The 18935-nt window shown below is 44.7% G+C and overlaps 1 protein-coding gene across 2 annotated transcripts in view; it reads right to left on the reverse strand.

The window, feature by feature from the left end:
- Window positions 1–18935, reverse strand: part of LOC138294255 (lectin-like) — a 59269-nt gene that overhangs the window by 16322 nt on the left and 24012 nt on the right. For both annotated transcript variants that reach the window (XM_069233373.1, XM_069233374.1), the window contains exons 3-5: window positions 9374–9576; window positions 5984–6121; window positions 2084–2159 (exon numbers count right to left, since the gene is read on the reverse strand). In XM_069233373.1, the coding sequence (XP_069089474.1) occupies window positions 2084–2159; window positions 5984–6121; window positions 9374–9576 (417 nt within the window). The remainder of the gene's footprint in view (window positions 1–2083; window positions 2160–5983; window positions 6122–9373; window positions 9577–18935) is intronic.

Consider the following 18935-nt stretch of genomic DNA (forward strand, 5'->3'; position numbering starts at 1 on the left):
GAATCGACTGCTGACCGCGCTGGAAGCCTGCAAACCTGCAACATAGTAGCAAAGACGACTACTGCAACTCTGTAACGCTGATCCTGCCGTCTTCTCGACTGTTTTCCTGCTTGTGCATGCTGTGGGGGTAGCCTGCCTCCTCTCTGCACCAGAAGCCCCGAAGAAATCTCCCGTGGGTCGACGGAATCTTCCCCCTGCAGCCGCAGGCACCAAAACGCTGCATTACCGGTCCCTTGGGTCTCCTCTCAGCACGACGAGCGAGGTCCCTCGAATCCAGCGACTCTGTCCAAGTGACCCCCACAGTCCAGTGACTCTTCAGTCCAAGTTTGGTGGAGGTAAGACCTTGCCTCACCTCGCTGGGCTGCATTGCTGGGAACCGCGACTTTTGCAGCTACTCCGGCCCCTGTGCACTTCCGGCGGAAATCCTCTGTGCACAGCCAAGCCTGGGTCCACGGCACTCTAACCTGCATTGCACGACTTTCTAAGTTGGTCTCCGGCGACGTGGGACTCCTTTGTGCGACTTCGGGTGAGCACCGTTTCACGCATCCTTGTAGTGCCTGTTTCTGGCACTTTTCTGGGTGCTACCTGCTTCAGAGAGGGCTCCTTGTCTTGCTCGACGTCCCCTCTCTCTGCTGGTCCAATTTGCTACCTCCTGGTCCCTCCTGGTCCTCAGCAGCATCCAAAAACGCTAACCGCACGATTTGCAGCTAGCAAGGTTTGTTGGTGTTCTTTCGGCGGGAAAACACTTCTGCACGACTCTCCACGGCGAGAGGGATCCGTCCACCAAAGGGGAAGTCTCTAGCCTTTTTCGTTCCTGCAGAAACCTCAGCTTCTTCTGTCCAGTAGAAGCTTCTTTGCATCCGCAGCTGGCATTTCCTGGGCATTTGCCCATCTCCGACTTGCTTGTGACTTTTGGACTTGGTCCCCTTGTTCCACAGGTACCCTAGATTGGAAATCCACAGTTGTTGCATTGTTGGGTTGTGTCTTTCCTGCATTATTCCTCTAACACGACTTCTTTGTCCTTAGGGGAACTTTGGTGCACTTTGCACTCACTTTTCAGGGTCTTGGGGAGGGTTATTTTTCTAACTCTCACTATTTTCTAATAGTCCCAGCGACCCTCTACAAGGTCACATAGGTTTGGGGTCCATTCGTGGTTCGCATTCCACTTTTGGAGTATATGGTTTGTGTTGCCCCTATCCCTATGTTTCCCCATTGCATCCTATTGTAACTATACATTGTTTGCACTGTTTTCTAAGACTATACTGCATATTTTTGCTATTGTGTATATATATCTTGTGTATATTTCCTATCCTCTCACTGAGGGTACACTCTAAGATACTTTGGCATATTGTCATAAAAATAAAGTACCTTTATTTTTAGTATAACTGTGTATTGTGTTTTCTTATGATATTGTGCATATGACACTGAGTGGTACTGTAGTAGCTTCACACGTCTCCTAGTTCAGCCTAAGCTGCTCTGCTAAGCTACCATTATCTATCAGCCTAAGCTGCTAGACACCCTATACACTAATAAGGGATAACTGGGCCTGGTGCAAGGTGCAAGTACCCCTTGGTACTCACTACAAGTCAGTCCAGCCTCCTACAGAGGGGCAGGCCGGGAGAGTGGATAAATGGGTAATTGTCAACATTTTACAGAGGGGTCATCAGACTTTGAAATGCACTGGATGAGAGAATATTTGGGAGGCATACTGCAAGAAATTTATGTTTTATTTGATTAAATGGGAGATCACTCAAGATCTATGAAGAGTCCCATGGCTGCCTGCACATGGAGCTGTACTCCCCCTGGAGAAGTACAGGAAGCTCCAACAGGACGGGGACTTATGGGGGGGTGAAAGATATCACAGAATCAATGTGTAGAAGTGTTCTATGAGAATGGGTGCTGAATTGATCCAATGGGCATTAGAGAGGCCACCAGAAGATGAAGTGGGCTGGTCTAGGCTGCACCCAGTCAGGACACAGGTTCCTGGCAGAGGGGGAAGTTGCACAGGAGTGGACTGAGGGAACGGCGTCTTCTCAGGGTAGGGCTGACCTTTATATGCGGCCTGTATAGTAGAGGTCCTTACCAAGTATTCCAAGGCTCTTGCACACCTTGTTCCACAAAAACCCTGTCAGGTTCTCCAAAGTGAACTTCACGTTGCCCTGAAATGAAATAAAAAAAACACAGCCTTTAACAGCTAGGAGTCCGCTTCGCGGAGAGCTTTAATCAGATTGATTGCTGGAGTCTCTGTAATATCTTATGGACAGGGCTCCCAATTTTATGGTATTTATTTTATGAACATTTCTGTCTGTATTTATCCATACTTTTTTTTTTTACATCTTATTGGCATATAGCCATACTCATTTTGTGTTTTGAGAATAACATTTCCACAATTATTTAACTGATAAACATGCACGGATTCTTTGACGCCTGTCGCGATTTACTAAATTAAGCAGTTAAATATAGCAAACACTATGCCCACAGGTACATATCAGGATTATACTACAAATCTTAATGTTTGCCTGTATTTAGGAAACTCTCAACCTGTTTTTAACTCCCCATACTGTATATATACTCAGGTGTTGTCGTGTACCTCATAAAAGACATCACAGAGAGTCACTCATAAGAAGTAACATTTTTCACTATGTTTCTGCTTTTAAAAATAAATACTGAGAGGAAACATATTGTTTTCTGTCTGTATCTATCTGTAAAAATCAGTAGAAATTGAAAAACTGTGAGTCTTACTTATGGACTGGATTTACTAGAAATACTGGAACTGCAACCCAGAAACATTTCTGCTACTCAGCAGGCTTAGGAGGCTGGGGTCATTGTTATTCCTACTCTATGGATCATCACCTGTGATTCACCTGCTAGATGCTGGTCTTGGGCACATGGGTGTGTTAGGGTAATAATCAACCTATGCTATCATAGTAGCAATCACAAGTCAACAATATCCGGATTAAGGGCCAGATGTACCAAAGGATTTTACCCATTCTGTGTCTATGGGAAAAAGGTTTCGTACATATGGCCCTAACTTTGGAATCCAGGCATTGGTTAAGAGCACCCATTTTCTGCATCCCAAGGGAATCCCCGGGGCATGTACACATTCATCTGTGATACAGATAATGCCAGTACATCTAGAGCATTGGCGTTATCTTCAGGGACTCGGTCCCTCCCTAGCATGGGACCATGTACATATGCGAATGAGAGCCATACTTTGCGTTTGCGCCCGCACCCTATCACGGATGCAGGCGCAGAAACAAAGAGGCCAACAGAAAGCACACTGACTGTGCATCAAAAAGGTGAAACGCAGTCAGTGCACCGAGTGCGACTCCCTGCAAGGAGGTAAGAAGGATATGCATGAACTCCACAGACACCCCCGCAGTCCGTAACGTTACTCACTGCACCCGCCTGCACGGGGATCTCTGTCCTCTCTTTAAAGTGCACGCAAGTGCCGTCTGCATGCAGCTGATTCAATAGCGACTGTATTTCAAGAAGGCCCAGATTTACAAGACATTTTGCGTCGTTTACTTTACTTTTCTAATGCAAACCTGATACAAAGTGTTCAGGTCAGACTCACGAAATTGTGATTTGTGCTGGATAGTAACCTAAACCAATGCAGAGTTGCACAATGACCTGAGTTTGCGTCAAGGGAGTGTTCCATGGTTTGTACATGGGCGTTCCTATGAAACCACCCACGGAGTTTGAGACAAATCTACATCTTCAACGAATTGTAGACAGGGATTTGTGTTCCTGCACTTTCTCGTGGCAGGTGCCACTAAGAGAAAGATTTTCATTTATCATCATCTTTCCCATTGTGCATGGGTGCTGCAGTGTACATCACACATTGAAGGCGGGAAAGGCCTTAATGCATAGATGTTGTACAGAACAAAACCTATACTTCAGACAACACAAACATGCGTGCATTATAACAAGGCAGCCCTAAATGTGCCAGTGCAGAGAGAGAGCAGAACTGCTCCACATCTAACATACATGCAACAATCTAGAAGGGGAAAGTGGAAGGCTTTAAAAAATAATCAGGAGAACGTACTTCCCCCATTGACTTCTATTGAAGCAGAGGCTATTTCGGGCGGGAGACAGCCAAAATAAAGCAATTTTTGGCTTACAAAATCAGGAGCCTCCCACATGAGTTGGGTCTATTGGCATGTCTGATCTTAGTAGATAGAGCACTGTTATGCTCTCTCCATTTCACACAAAGCAGCACAGCAACTTTACTTGCTGCCCTGCACTACGTATATTCTTCATAAATCTGGGTCTAATGGACCGCCCTTGGGGCACTGTGAGTATGTGGCTGCCCTGTGGGCAGAGCACTACATGTAAGAGGGTGCACTGTTCCTCTTTGCACCCACGCACCTGTTTAAAAGTGTGCCATGGTACAAATAGGGACAGTGCACCGTTGTGTAATATGTGACCTGGTATGACTCACACCTACTCGCAGGCTAGCAGCTGTAGCTTACTTCATTAGAGGTCTCGTTGCAGGGATTCTGCCATGAGTGCGGAGGCTCTTTGTGAATCAGGCCCTCATTGTCTTCACTCACAGGTGATTGATTTGATCTCCTTAATTACTATCTTGTTATCTCTACCCATTGCTGATGGTACCACCTAACCGTACCCTCACCACAACCCTAACCAAGCCTTATCCCTGAACTTAAAAATATGCATAATTACACCATTTCATGACGAAGGACCAAAGAATCACTGTATTGGGTACTTTAAAGTTTACTCCCATTTGTAAATGTGCTTACTGGAAATCTCAGATTTAAGTATTGCCACATGAGCTCTATGCCTTAGTGCCCTGTGTTCCAAAATTGTAATACAAGTAGTCCAGCCTACATAGTTATCCAGGACGCACGGACCCGGGTAGGTCGTCACTCCGGTCCCGGCAGCATCAAAAACTTATGATTGCGCCTGACCATTGGTTCGCGTGGTCCTATGGAGCACATTCCCCTAATTGGGGGTGGGCTTTAGTTAGAAAACATATGCACCTGACTTATGTAAGTGATCAGATATTTGTTTCATATTTTGTCAGCTACCTGTAATTCTGGGATTCTGATAAAGTAGACACATTAGTCCCTTATGATTAGGAGACATAAATAGTCAACTTGGTCCTGACGAAGCATCAATGGACCCGTCCGGGCCACTAGGATGCGAAACATGTTGACCCTTGAAAAGGGTGGTTTGAAAACTGTCCTACCTCCCACCCACTCTTAGATTCCAATAGAGTGATTGATCATTATTTCTATTTCACTCGTTTGACTACACCTCTTTTTTTAATCTTGGTCCCTACCTTCCAACTGGTTCAATAAATCATTCACCCATTGGCGGTAGTGAGAGCCAATTTTAACCTTTTCTCTTTTTTTGATCTCCTATTTTCTTTTTCCTCCCCCCACTCAATCCTGGGGTCACGGCACCATCATTGCAAAAGATCTCCAGCAAAGAGCCCTCCCATCTGGGGTGGAGCCCGTCAGACATTGCAGCGCCGGTCTGACGAGGAGCTGTACCGATGATGAAGCATGACATCCTTCTGGATGTGTGAGGTTATTTGCTCCTAAAATTTAGGACTCTCTTGTTTCTTTTCCTTATCTCTTATTGGAACAGTGTATTGATATATTTTTCTACATAGGCCTCAACCCTAGGGTTTTGTCCTATGACCTCTATGCCTTATGAAATGTCTCTGGGTTACTTAGGTTGTGAACTCTGGCCTTCATGTCTCAGGGACTGACTCTCTGTCCCACCCTCGTCCCCAGTTTCTCTCCCAAGTGCTTCAGGCCCTAAACATTTACCCGAAGAGCCCCAGTTTTTCAGCCCTTGAGCTCCGTGTCTTAAAGTTTTCTCCCAGGTTTTTTACTCATTGCTCTGCTGCCTCACCACTAATAGCACTTGACTAATGTTCAGCAGCTTCTATCACCTAAAAGCTACATTTGGCACTTTAACCTCAGATACTTTGAAAAGAGCTTGTGCTTACCTTCATGTCTGAGGCTCCAGTCCAAAAGATGCCCCCATTCCTGTTAACATACTTTGCCAGTGTCATTAAGAAGGAGTTGTGTTCTTCATTCAAGATGCTGGTGAGATAGGCCTTCCCATACACCTTCTTACAGTATTTCTTCAAGAGAAAGAAAGCAAAAGGAGTCAACTCACTTGCTCTGTTTCTGCCACCAACCAATACTGACGTTCAACATCTATGCCCTTTGTCAAAAAGTCCACTGCCTTATAATTAATAAAAGATTTCAGACTATTGAAGGCCTCTGCCAGGGCTCCATTGATGTTGCTCCCACAGACACTCTAGCTCGCTCTCATCAAATTCAGCAACCGATCTCTCATGGAATGGTCCCTAAGGCACCAAAGGGTTTCCCAGCCAGAGCCTAAAGAAAGTCTCTTTCTGGAATTTATATCCTGCACAGCTCGTCTTGTTGCAATACTTCTGTGATGCTCCAAAGTCATCAGAGCCCAACTACAACACCTCATCGAATCCATCTTTATCATTGCACAATGCCAAATCTGGATTCGGATGGGTACCACGCTCATATCTGTTTGCATGCCTGACTCGGTCAGTCCACCAGCACTCCTGACACTACCTAACATCTCTGTGTGACGTTTCATCCTGTAGACTACAGCATCGTCATTTACTAGCGGAACCCAATACGCAAAGAATCCAACCAATCGTTCCCCTGATTCAAAACCCTTCCTCAGAGACAAGAGAGCTTCAGACTAGGGAACCTCACATGCATAATAGCAATCAAAAATATAAACATAAGAAAAGCATGTGGGTGAGAGGCCAGCACTGTAGCTACTAACATACGGTGCTGGTGTTCTCTTTCCAAGCATTAGCTCTGTAGTAGGAAGGTGTATATCTGATGGGTTTCGTGCTAGAAGGATACCCTTTGCTTTGTGCTAAACTGCCATGGGTGTACCGTGGAAATGCCAATGTACCGCCTACTACCGCCTCTTGGCGCAAAATAGTACAAATCAGTGCAACTGGATATTTGTGTTACTTTAGGGGCACTCTCCAGCACAAAAGAAGTGTTGTGTTTTGAGATTGTTTTTAAGTAATACACAACCAACCCTTGGGTCATCTTTGCATCACTTTACAGTGTCAACAAGAATTGATAAATCTGCCTCTTATTGTCACCGTTGTCACTCAGCTAAGGATATGCCACCATCCTCCACGCCTTTCAGGGCGTAAACGGTCAAGACTGAAGACTTCGGTACGTACATAGAAAGATTTGTTGTTTCATCACCTACAAAAGCAAAGGCATTAAAAGGAACTGACCAATGACAGCTAGAAGACCACCTCCTCATGATGTTTAATCAGACAGGAGCTGTAGGTAGCCACAGACCTGTGCGGGGATTGTACTACTGAATATCAACACCAACAACATCAAGATCGGAATACCGAGAACTGAATATCAAGGACAACATAATGAAAGATGAGTGCATATAGGGAAGTATAGTATATATATTCCTAACTCCTGTCAATATTTTATTTGTAATATTCTGTCCTCAATATTCTTGTGGTTTTGGTATTCTGGGTGCACGGCCTGTGTGAGTTTACTGCTTTTCTTATGGTGGCGGCAACACTCCCTCCGGCACCCCAGCCAAGCCCTGCCCCTGTTGTGCCACGAGCCGTGAGTCTGCATATGCTGCTGGTGGCCCAGGAGGTGTCTGTGGGTCATGGTGTCCGTACTATAGGCCCACAACCAGCACAGACCCTGCTCTCTGCTGCCCATATTTATACTTTTTTAGTGCCGCATTTGCGTCATTTTTTGACACAAAAGCGGCGAAAACTTTCAAAATACAATTGTATTTTGTAACTTTGTGCCGCATTTGCGTCAAAATGCAGCGCAAATGTGGCGCTAAAAAAGTATAAATACGGGCCTGCATGTCTGCACCTGTGCAGGTTTGCCTACAATATCCAGGTTTCTTGTAGGCTGTGCCCTTCATTCTGACTAGCTTGCATCTTTGCAGAACTGGAGAGGAAGAAACCTGTGCAAACCAGTAGGTTCTGATCTCACGTGCAGACTGGGGCAAAGAACAGGGTGGCCACAGTGTGGCTCACTAAAGAACTCACCAGCACCCACCCCCAGCTTACTCAAATAGGCCCAGCATCAATTATCCCTCCAAAAGCACTTTCTTTTGAGCTCACTGTGGCCTACCAGTGCCTGGAATGTCTGTCTTGTTCGAGACAGACAAGAAGCAGGATGTAGGTATGTGTGCAAACCTAGGTGGAAGACAGTGAGGCACCACACAGGGTCACAGATATAGTCAACACATGATTTGAGGGCTAGATATATAAAAGCAATGGAATGTAGGGTCCTGAGAATGTTTTTAAAGGAGATTGAAGGTGAGATGGTTAAAGATAAGATATGTAGCTTGGGCAGTCAGATGCTTTTCTGATTTGTGGGCAGTCTACATATCACTCATACGCAGATGAGGAAAGAGATGAGAAGACAACCAGAGACAGAAAAAAAACAACTGGAAAGTTCAAATTAAGAGGAAGAATCTGGCGAGATAGGGGAAAAAGAAAGATGTTTTTTGTGAGCAAGAAATTGGCACGCTGAATCAATAAGTGGTTACATTGATCTAAATCAGTGGTTCCCAACCTTTTGACTTCTGTGGGCCCCCACTTTATCATTACTGGAACCCGGGGACCCCCACTAAATCATTATTGGGATCTGGTGACCCCCCCACTTAGTCATTACTGAATGCTGGGGTCTGAATGTGCTAATATTATAAACTTTTCTAAGCAGTCGCGGACCCCCTGAGGAGGATTCACGGACCCCCGGGTTCCCCGGACCACAGGCTGGGAACCACCTGATCTAAATAATTTCTGTTTCGCACTGCAAAGAGACGAGAAAAGGAAGGTATAACAGGAAGGAGTAAGTGAGCCCAAGGATGAGGGAATAAAATACTGGGAAAGAAAAAGAGTTGGGCAGAAAAAAGATCAGAGGGAAAGAGAGATGTTAAAGATGGACGGGAATGAGCGAGTGAGACAAGAGAAGAAAAACAAATCCAGAATGAGGAAGACAGAGATAAAAAAGAGAAGTTGCCAATTACTAGGGGAGGGAGGTAAAAGAGAAATATAACTTAAATGACTGGAGCAGCAGAATATCAGGCTGAGTGAGACAGTAGTAGAAAAAAGAGGGTAGGAAGAACAGATGGAGAGAAGGAGGGACAGAGGAGGAAAGGAGGGGAAGAAGTGAGGAGGGATAGAAGGAGGGTGGAGAGAGAGGAAGGAAGGAGAGAGGGGGTGAAGGAAGAAAAGAAGAAAGTGAAGGCACTTAGAGCTGGAAGGATAGCAGCAGTAGAAGATGTGAGAGCATCGATTGGTGGTAAGACATAGTTTGGAGTTCCGTACCCCGGCTTCTTCCCAGGTCCTCTTCTCCGCCACATACATATGGCACTGGCCCATGTAGCTGGTCCAGCCGTCCATGCAGGGACCCTGGCAGAAGTATTCTGGCTTCAGAGGAGATCGGTATGGGTCATTCGGAATGTATTCTTCGCTGGAGTCATGATGCTCTTGATGTTCATGTTGTTCATGGTGCTTGCCAAAGAGTAGACCTACCAGAGGAACAGAAAAACATGGTTGAGTGATGGTGGCTTGGCTGACCTCCCAAAGTAACAAACAAATATTGTTCACTGATGGGACTTGGCCGACCTACTGGAGTAACAGACAATCTCCATTGATGGGTGGAGTAACAGACAAAGGGGGTTATTCCAACTTTGGAGGAGGTGGTAATCCGTCCCAAATGTGACGGATTTACCACCAGCCGTATTATGAGTTCCATAGGATATAATGGACTCGTAATACGGCTGGTGGTATATCCGTCACTTTACCGTCACTTTTGGGACGGATTACCACTTCCTCCAAAGTTGGAATAACCCCCAAACATTGTTCATTGATGGGGGCTTGACTGACCTCCTGGAGTAACAGACAAACATGGTTAATTGATGGGGGCTTGGCTGGCCTTCTGGAGTAACAGACAAACATTGTTCATTAATGGAGGCTTGGCTGACCTCCTAGAGTAACGGGCAACCACTGTTCAATGATGGGGCTTAAGTATCAGAAAACATTGTTCATTGATGGAACTTGGTTGACCTACTGGTGTAACAGACAAGCATTGTTCAGTGATGTGGTCTTGGCTGACCTTCCAGAGGACTTGGCTGACCTACTGGAGTAACAGACAAACATTGTTCGTTGATGGATGGAGAAACAGGCAAATATTATTCATTAATGGGGGCTTGGATGACCTCCTAGAGTAACAAACACTGTTAATTGACGGGGAATTGGCTGACCTCCTAGAGTAACAGGGAAAGACTGTTCATTGATGGGAATTGGCTGACCTCCTAGAGTAGTAGACAAACACTGTTCATTGATGGGGGGACACTGTTCATTGATGGGGGCATGGCAGACCTCCTAGAGTAACAGACAAACACTGTTTATTGACGGGGACTTGGCTGACCTTCCTGTGGCCAGTGGCTGGGTTCTAGCAGTGGTGGCTGGTTGGCCTCCTGTGCCAGCTGGATATTCCATGAGACACCAGCTCCTCTCAGTCCTGTGGCACACTGGAAGGTGGCAGGCCTTTCACACATCAGCTGGAGAGGGTCTTCTTGCACATCTTACCTACTGCTTCCATCTTCACCTTTAAGTCTCATTCTTTCTTTTCAGTACACTTTCTTCATATTGAGGAGAGGAGCAAAAGGTGGGGGATCCAGTTGGCTGGGAGTCTAAGGATGCTACTCTGAACCTCCTATGGGGACAGTGTGCTTCGCAGAGTCACATCTATGGTGCTCAGCTACTGAGGTGTCCCCCTTAAAGACAGGTGACTAGTGGTAGATGTAAGAGTTGGGATGTTTGGAGCAATCCCATACCAATGGGGACTTTGAAGTAGCAGCATTTGTCACAAAGAACAAAAGAGGCAGAAAGAAGGGAACAGCATCAACTTATAGAGCACCTTAGTCACAGATGCCAATGCAGCATGAAAGACGACAGTAGGTTACGCCTTAAGATCCCAGCAGCTTGTCCGTGGAGGGTCCACAACTCAACTCCTGACAAAATTGTAAGACTTAGGCCTCAGATCACCAATTTTGCAGCTGACAAACAGACTGACATTGCCTGATGTTGGATGTCAGATCAAGCTAGTTCTGAAGAGCCAAGAGCAGATATACTGATGACAGATTAAGTGCACTTGCCAATATAGATTAGATTATTTCCTCTACAATCTACAATCTATGTGGGTGGCGATCACATGCAGGCTGACTGCCTACATTGCTTTTGGCGCAGGAGCAGAACTCGACAATCACCAATGTTAAATGTAAAGAAGAAAATGTAAACATCTGCAAAATGCTGCGCGCTGACCCGAAACATGAAGAATATAATATGTAAGGTTATACCCAAAAGGAGCTGACCCAAACAAGAAAATGGCTCAAGGGAGCTGAACCAAAAAACATTTTATTTAAATTCTTTTTGTGTTATCTTTCTTTTACTGGCCTGATCTCTGGTGACAGCTAAAGCATTCAAGTGGTGCCTAAAATGAGTAAGGCGTGCACTACAATGCAAGTATGCAAGGTATAAAAGGTACCAACAAAGCATGGCTCTTCGCTTTTCAAGAAGATGAAGGAAGGGAAGCAGATATCGAGAAGATCGCCAGTGAAAATTCCAGGAGACAGTATCGGGTGCCTCATGCGAGAAAGTCCACTTTCGGGTGATGTTCCCGAGTTTGACAGCCTCACAACTCTTTGGAGCAGTGCTCCTTTTACAGAAAATAAGTATATGTTTAAAGAACACACTGAGATCTGCTTTCTACTCAAACGTTATGGAAGTAAATCAATGCAGTTTTTTATTTCATTTTCCAACTAAATAAGGTCAGTTTTGAAGCTGATTTAGCCAAAACAAGCCATTGAAGAAACAATCAAAGATGTAGAAAACAATATTCTTGAGACTAAGCGACTGATTTAGATCTTGGAGGAGGGGAATACTATGTCACAGACATGACGTATATCCCGTCTGCTGGATTACGATCCCATTATATCCTATGAGGATAGTAATACGGCGGATGAGATATCCGTCAGGTTTGTGATGGAGTATTCCATCCACCGAGACCTAAATCAGGTCCTAAGTTGTGAGTAAATGGATGTTATTGGTTTTTGACTCATATTGTATCCTGATTATAATTGCAAACCTCTTTGTAACAGGGTGTTGAAATAATTGAAAACATTTGTGAGGCGAGGGCCTGATGTGCAAAGCCATTTTGCAGTCACAAATCCTGCAGTCTGGAAAACCAGACATTGGGTAGCTGCACCCAATCAATGATCTGGCTTTGCATGCAGGTCATCATTCTGAGCACCAGATGATATCTCCCATCTCCTCAGGTGTTCTTGTTCAGCGGCAGTCCAATTAAAGTTAAATGATCTGTCTGTTACAGAGAGTACTTCATTGACTGGTCTTTGCGTCAGCCATTTAATCACACCGTTTAGCTTTCTTGTCTATCTCAGTTCCCTGCTCTTTTTGATGGCATCTACCCTCAATCTTTTGCTTGTCCCAACCATGGGGCTTTTTTTCTTTACCCTTGCTTCTTATTGGATACAGTTTTTCAATTGCTTTTTTCCCTCCGCATATTTCTTAAATCCTCTGTCTGCATTTTTTACAGCATCACTCTGTGTGCTCTGCAGAGAGGCCAGGGATTGGATGTGCATGATGTCTGCACACCTTTACAAACCACTGACAGGTACTGGGAGGAACTTGCACTGCCTTATGATAAACTCCAGCGCATTTAGTCCTGCTCAATCTTGATGCCTTAGGTACATCCTGAACTCACTCAGACACCTGGAGGCGACGAATTTCACCACGCGCAATCTTCGTCATATGCCACATGAAAAAAGCTACAGAAACACAACATCTTGATAAAAGTAAATTCTCATAGGGGATGAAAAATGAAATGTAAACTGGAGTTGCATTGCCGACACGGAATACCTTAAGGGTTTCTACAATCATTGTTGAGAAATTGGTCCGTCTTTTAGCCAGCAAAGTTAAAGACGTGAATATAGAGCCTGACAAGGACCCCTTACATAGTTTGTTTTTACGGGCGAGCACAAAGTGCTCCGTCCGTTCTGTAATCTCTCTTTGGGCTTCAAACCACACCCATGCCAACTCAGTCACTTACATTGGTTCGTGGGCTTGCCTTTTTAAATCCGCTTTCTTTCATTTGTGAAAGGCATGCATACGTCATGCGTTTTCCGGTGTTTAGCCCACCTACACAGCACCAGTAAAGTACCAAAAACATATGAGGCTCGATGTTTTCAGCCTGGAGTCCGGACTACTTTATCTGTTTATTTTACACGCAGCGCGATCGTGCTGCATCACGCTGCGTTTTGTTTTGCTTTACAACGCTAATAGCTCTAACTCGAACAAATGCGAGACCCGTTGCATTGAAAATGCTTGTTAATTACTGCTTGAGCTGAGACTCGGCACGACCCGGCCCACTTAAAGCCCTGGTGATTGGTGTGTGCCCCTGTGCGCTAGGCCTTGCCTCCATCAGTCCCAGGGACTGGAAGAAAGCATGCATGCTAGCCTTGGTGTTTCTTTGTTACTTGGAATGTAAGAGAATTCGAGGTTGTTGTTCCTGCTGTGGTCAATTGATGCTGACCTCCAGACCTTCCCCGTGACGTCACCCCCACACACACACACACAACTGTAGAAGACGACACAACAAATATGGTTAACCTGAGCAAGAGGGTAAAGGAGCTAAGGGCCAGATGTACCAAAGGATTTTACCCATTCTGTGTCTATGGGAAAAAGCTTTCGTACATATGGCCCTCAGGGCGGTGACAGGAATGACCTTGACATTGTCAGGTAAGCCTTCAGACTGTCCTCGAAAACAACTCTGCACCTAGATCCATCAGGGCCCATAGAATAAAAGCAGCAAGCTACATCGTTTCTCAAAGAAGAAACAAACTTGACACAAAGCACAACAAAGCAAATTGATCTGGTTTGTAACCTCAAAATCAAGTCAGACCCATTGGCTTTGCCAGTGGTTGATTTCTTTGAGGCCTATCCTGACCCTAAGTCTTGTCCACACATGAGCCACAGACAGAATTCCTATCTATCTTGGGATGTACTCTAGCGGGCGACAGGTCACATCTTGACCAAAGCTGCAACAGGACAAAGCGGGTCACTCTCCGGGTGAGTGCAATGACCCTTACTCATGGCAGAGGGGAGTAAACTTCCAGTGGGGGGCGCTTACCCCACCCCACTGACCTGCTAAGGGCCAGGAAACAATTAGATGAAGGGTACTGCATTTTCTGAGTATTGGTGGGACACATTGCACCTGTAGGAGATGGGCAGGCCAAAGCAGGTGACAGTAGTATGACCCACCCTCCCTGGGGCACACTCCTACACATATACAGTGAGTAAGGACAAGTGTAAAGTGTTGCTAAACCAGCGTTGACTCAGGTCCTGATTTAGAGTTTGGCAGATGGGTTATTCCGTGACGAATATTCAGTCCGATGTATTATGATTCCCGTAGGATATAATGGAATTGTAATACCGCAAACGGAATATCCATCACATTTGTGACAGAGTAACCTCCTCCACCAAACTCTAAATCAGGCCCTTCGGGTCTTATTAAGTGTTTGGATGGAACTTAAAATGCTAAAACGTCTGGAGGAAACTCTAAATACAGAGTAGAGTCCACTGACTGAATTTGCTCCACAATAGGCATATTATGATGGAGGAAATTCAGCCAGTGGTTTCTACTCTATACGTAAAGTCTCCTGCAGAAATTGCAGTTTTCTTCAAATTCTAACCAATGTTCTTTTACTGTATCACCTGAGGGAGGTCCTGATACCATTAACACCAAGTCAGGGGGATGTGCAATACGTGTAGGCTTTCCTGTTTTCAGTGTTTGTTTTTTGGGGAATTTTAGAGATATTTTCCCAATGTTTTCCAAACTTTTCGAAGTGTTTATCATTGTTTATTTAGCTGCTTAATCCCCAAAATAGACAAAAACTGTGTTTCCCAGTTTTCACAAAACATGTTGTTTTTTTGCAGTGATTGTTATATATCACATTAATTAAAAAAGATAAGCAATGCAGAGTATGTAGTGTCTTCCCATTGGCAGTGTGCCCAATAGACTTATGTTGGGCTGCTTCCAGCATAAGTCTATGTATTGCACTCTCACTCACACTGACATTTCAATATCCTCTCTCACATCCCATTACCTCTCACACTCAGTCAGGACTCTGTCTAGTCTGCAGGGCTATTCATTAATTAAAAATGTCAGAGTGATATAGTCAAATGTTGTATTAAACAAACAAATTACTTCTTCATGATTATTATGGCCCTCTAGGGGTGACCAACCCGGCCATTAGCATAGTACCCTGTGATACCTTTAACACATTTTGAATTAGAACCAAATTATCTGGAACCTGCATTCGAAGTCACCTGAAATGCGATGCTTAAAGCATGCGCACCACTGCTTTTCTGCACTTTTTGCCAGATGACATTGTACTGCTGTCGTGTGTATATTTATAGCAGCCAAGTGTCCCTTAGTCCAGTGGTTTCCAACCTTTTGCCTTCTGGGGACCCCTGCTTTATCATTAGATGAACCTGGGGACCCCCACTGAATCATTATTGGAATCCGGGGACCTTCTACTGAGTCATTACTGAAAGCTGGGGACCCAATCTGTTAAGATTATTTGATTTTCTAAGCAGTCGTGCACCGCTGAGGAGGCTTCGTGGACCCCCAGGGGTCCCCAGACCACAGGTTGGGAATCACCCCCTTAGACAAATATCTCACTTTAGGTCAGTCAAGACCTTTGCACAGATATAGCATTGTATTCTGGGACTTCCATTTTTCTGCTAACATTGCAAGTATTGGCTCAAATACATGCAACTACATACAGGGGGGCGGGCAATAAAGTCTATTCACACACGGGGGATGAGAAACAGAGTTTATACAAACCTATGTGAAGGTGGGAGTGTTTGTCAATAATGTCCATTCAATAATGTCCAGGGGATGGCAAATGAAATAAGAGCCCTGTCCAATATAACTCGACACAGTAATAATATAGTGTGTTGCTTCTCCTTCTGGACCAACTGAATATGTGAAAGATTTACTGGAATCTTGCCATGCTCCTCTATACTCTCCAAGTTTTTCCTCCTTCTTTCACTTCACAGAAAATATCTTGGGCTGGCCAGACAGGGTCAGGTGATGTGCATCAGGGCTAGCAATTGGCTGCGGGCAAGAGCATCTTCGGCCATTGTCGCACTTGCCACACCAAGTGCACTACGCCTCAACCTACCTTGCAATGCCTAACATTTGCCCTGACTTGGCTCCATGCCATAAAAGACCATCTTCCATGTTGATGGAGGTCAGGGCTGCTGATACTTGCTCCCTCTCTGCTCCAGTGAGCTGGTCCAGCATTAGAGTTGTAAAGGTCCCTCTGTTCTTGCCTACCAATTGTTCTTCTCTTTTTCTGCCTTTTAGTGCAAAATGTTTCACAGCACCTACTTAGTTCATCAATCAGCTGAGAAGAGCTGGGCACTCAGCAGGTGGGGGGCCTCGGTGAGGAAGGGTCCTCCAGCAAGGAGAGTGATTGAATACAGGGGCCAGTTTGGGGGCATTTCTCCAAGAGATACACACCCATAGGTACATATGTTTCACACCAGTCTCTGCTCTGCAGTGAAATTCTGTAATGTACAATTCCCCCGCTCCAGATCTTGCCTAAGGCAGCTCATACACTGTCTGTTACAAGACATAGGGGGTTATTCTAACTTTGGAGGAGGTGTTAATCCGTCCCAAAAGTGACGGAAAAGTGACGGATTTACCACCAGCCGTATTACGAGTCCATTATATCCTATGGAACTCGTAATACGGCTGGTGGTATATCCGTCACTTTACCGTCACTTTTGGGACGGATTAACACTCCTCCAAAGTTAGAATAACCCCCATACTGTTATCTCACAGGAGGCCGAGAGCCCACGTATTGCTTACTACTGGCTGTCTTCATTGTTACTCTCATTTGCCTGCTTCTTATTCATTAGCTGTATGGACTTTACTTTCGCTTCTTGTGTTTGTCCCGCCTTTGGAGCATGGTTGCGTTACTATGTCCTTCCACTTCTTGCTTTTTCAGGCACTACAATTTTCTTTTTGTTTTCCTCCTGTTTTCATGTTTCTGTTCCTCTCTCTCATGCCAATGTGAGCACTTAAAAATGTGTTAGGTGCAGACCTCTCCATCATTTGTCCATTATGTGCTAGTAAATTCATTACATCGAATAATTACTAATGTAAATTTTGAAAGTGCTTGAATCATTTGTAGTCATGTTATCGAACTGCATTTTAAACATTTTAAAAATGCTTACCGTACAAGCCTATCAGCGTGAAAAGAACTGATTAAAACTTATCTGATCATCAGCAAGAATGCGTATTCCTCTTCCCCTAACTGTGTCATGGACTGTACACAAAATACAATGACAGAGATCCAGGTTCTCCATGTGAATACTTTTATTCACTTTTTCACTTAAAAGTTTAGATTTTTTTATATTGAGACCAGAATTTTCTAGAAACGATGTTCAATCAAAGGGTTATTTGCATATCTTTCCACAGTTGTCATTTGCTGTATATTTTAAAAATATACCTTACTGGTTTAAAAGTGATGCATTCTATTGCTAAGTTGTGAAATTATCAGTTGCAACAGCAATTAAAGCTTTTTTTAAAGGCAGGTTTGGACCTCAGCAGAGGGTCTGAGCAAAGCTTTTTTTAAAGGCAGGTTTGGACCTCAGCAGAGGGTCTGAGCAGAGAATTTTTTAAAGGCAGGTTTGGACCTCAGCAGAGGGTCTGAGCACAGCTTTAAAGGCAGGTTTGGACCTCAGCAGAGGGTCTGGGCACTGGTATCTCAGACCTGCACAGAGAGGAACGTATACCTTGCATTAGCTTGTGTTATACTTTAAGCCACAGCATCCTGTTTCACAGACTAGTTATGCTGAACTGGACCTGGTGGTTGGATTCAACCCCCTGCTACTTGTCAAGGGGAGTCCCTCATGGCTCTCTGTTGAGACTCACTGTTGACTAGCTTTGAACGCCATGATATTATGGATCTGTTATTAGACATATGCTAATGATAAACAGATCGATTTAATTACTGACTTTTTCAGTCCTGCCACCAGCACATGCACTGAAGTCCTGCCTCGTGGCAGGTGCAGCTTGGATGCAGTCCGACATCTTCAAGTGCTGCATCCAGACTGAAGACTTTATATGTGGAATGATGCTCTCCAGAGACTAATTAAGACTAATTCACTAATTCAGGTTGTGACGTCCACACAACTGGGGATGGTTCCTTTTGTTTAGTGAAAGTGCCTAAAAATTTAAATTTATCAGGATAAATGATCAGGGATTCTACTCAGTGCACTTGCAAAATCAAAATCTGCTTGCTGTACTACTGGGAGGTTCTGGGGATGATACCTACACTCTGAGAGGCAGATTTAAGAGACGTGGCGCTGCACCAACTGCAGTGCCACTTTTCATGCGCCCCCCCTAGCGCCACCATGTGTGCGCCATATTTAAAATATGGCGCACCATGGCGGAAGTTAGGGGTACTAGCATCATCATTTTTTACTCTAGTCTGGCGCTTCTCAGGAATAGCATAACAAATGTTGACACTAATCCTGCAAAGCACCAAGAGGCCCACTGAAAACAATGGGAGCCTCTTTTTAAAGCCTGCTTTTAGCAGGCATTAAAAATTCTGATAAAAATAACGCAAATAAATCTCTTAGATGTCTTTGCACCATTTTTTTGGCCCCTCTAGCACCGGAACGCCCCCTTGCATACATTATGCCTGGCGCAGGCATAATGTGGTGCAAGAGGTTACAAAGTGACGCAATGCAAGCATTGCTTCACTTAGTAAATATGGCGCTGTGTTTT

This window comes from Pleurodeles waltl, chromosome 4_2 (assembly GCF_031143425.1).
Source record: "Pleurodeles waltl isolate 20211129_DDA chromosome 4_2, aPleWal1.hap1.20221129, whole genome shotgun sequence".
Lineage (NCBI taxonomy): Eukaryota > Metazoa > Chordata > Amphibia > Caudata > Salamandridae > Pleurodeles > Pleurodeles waltl.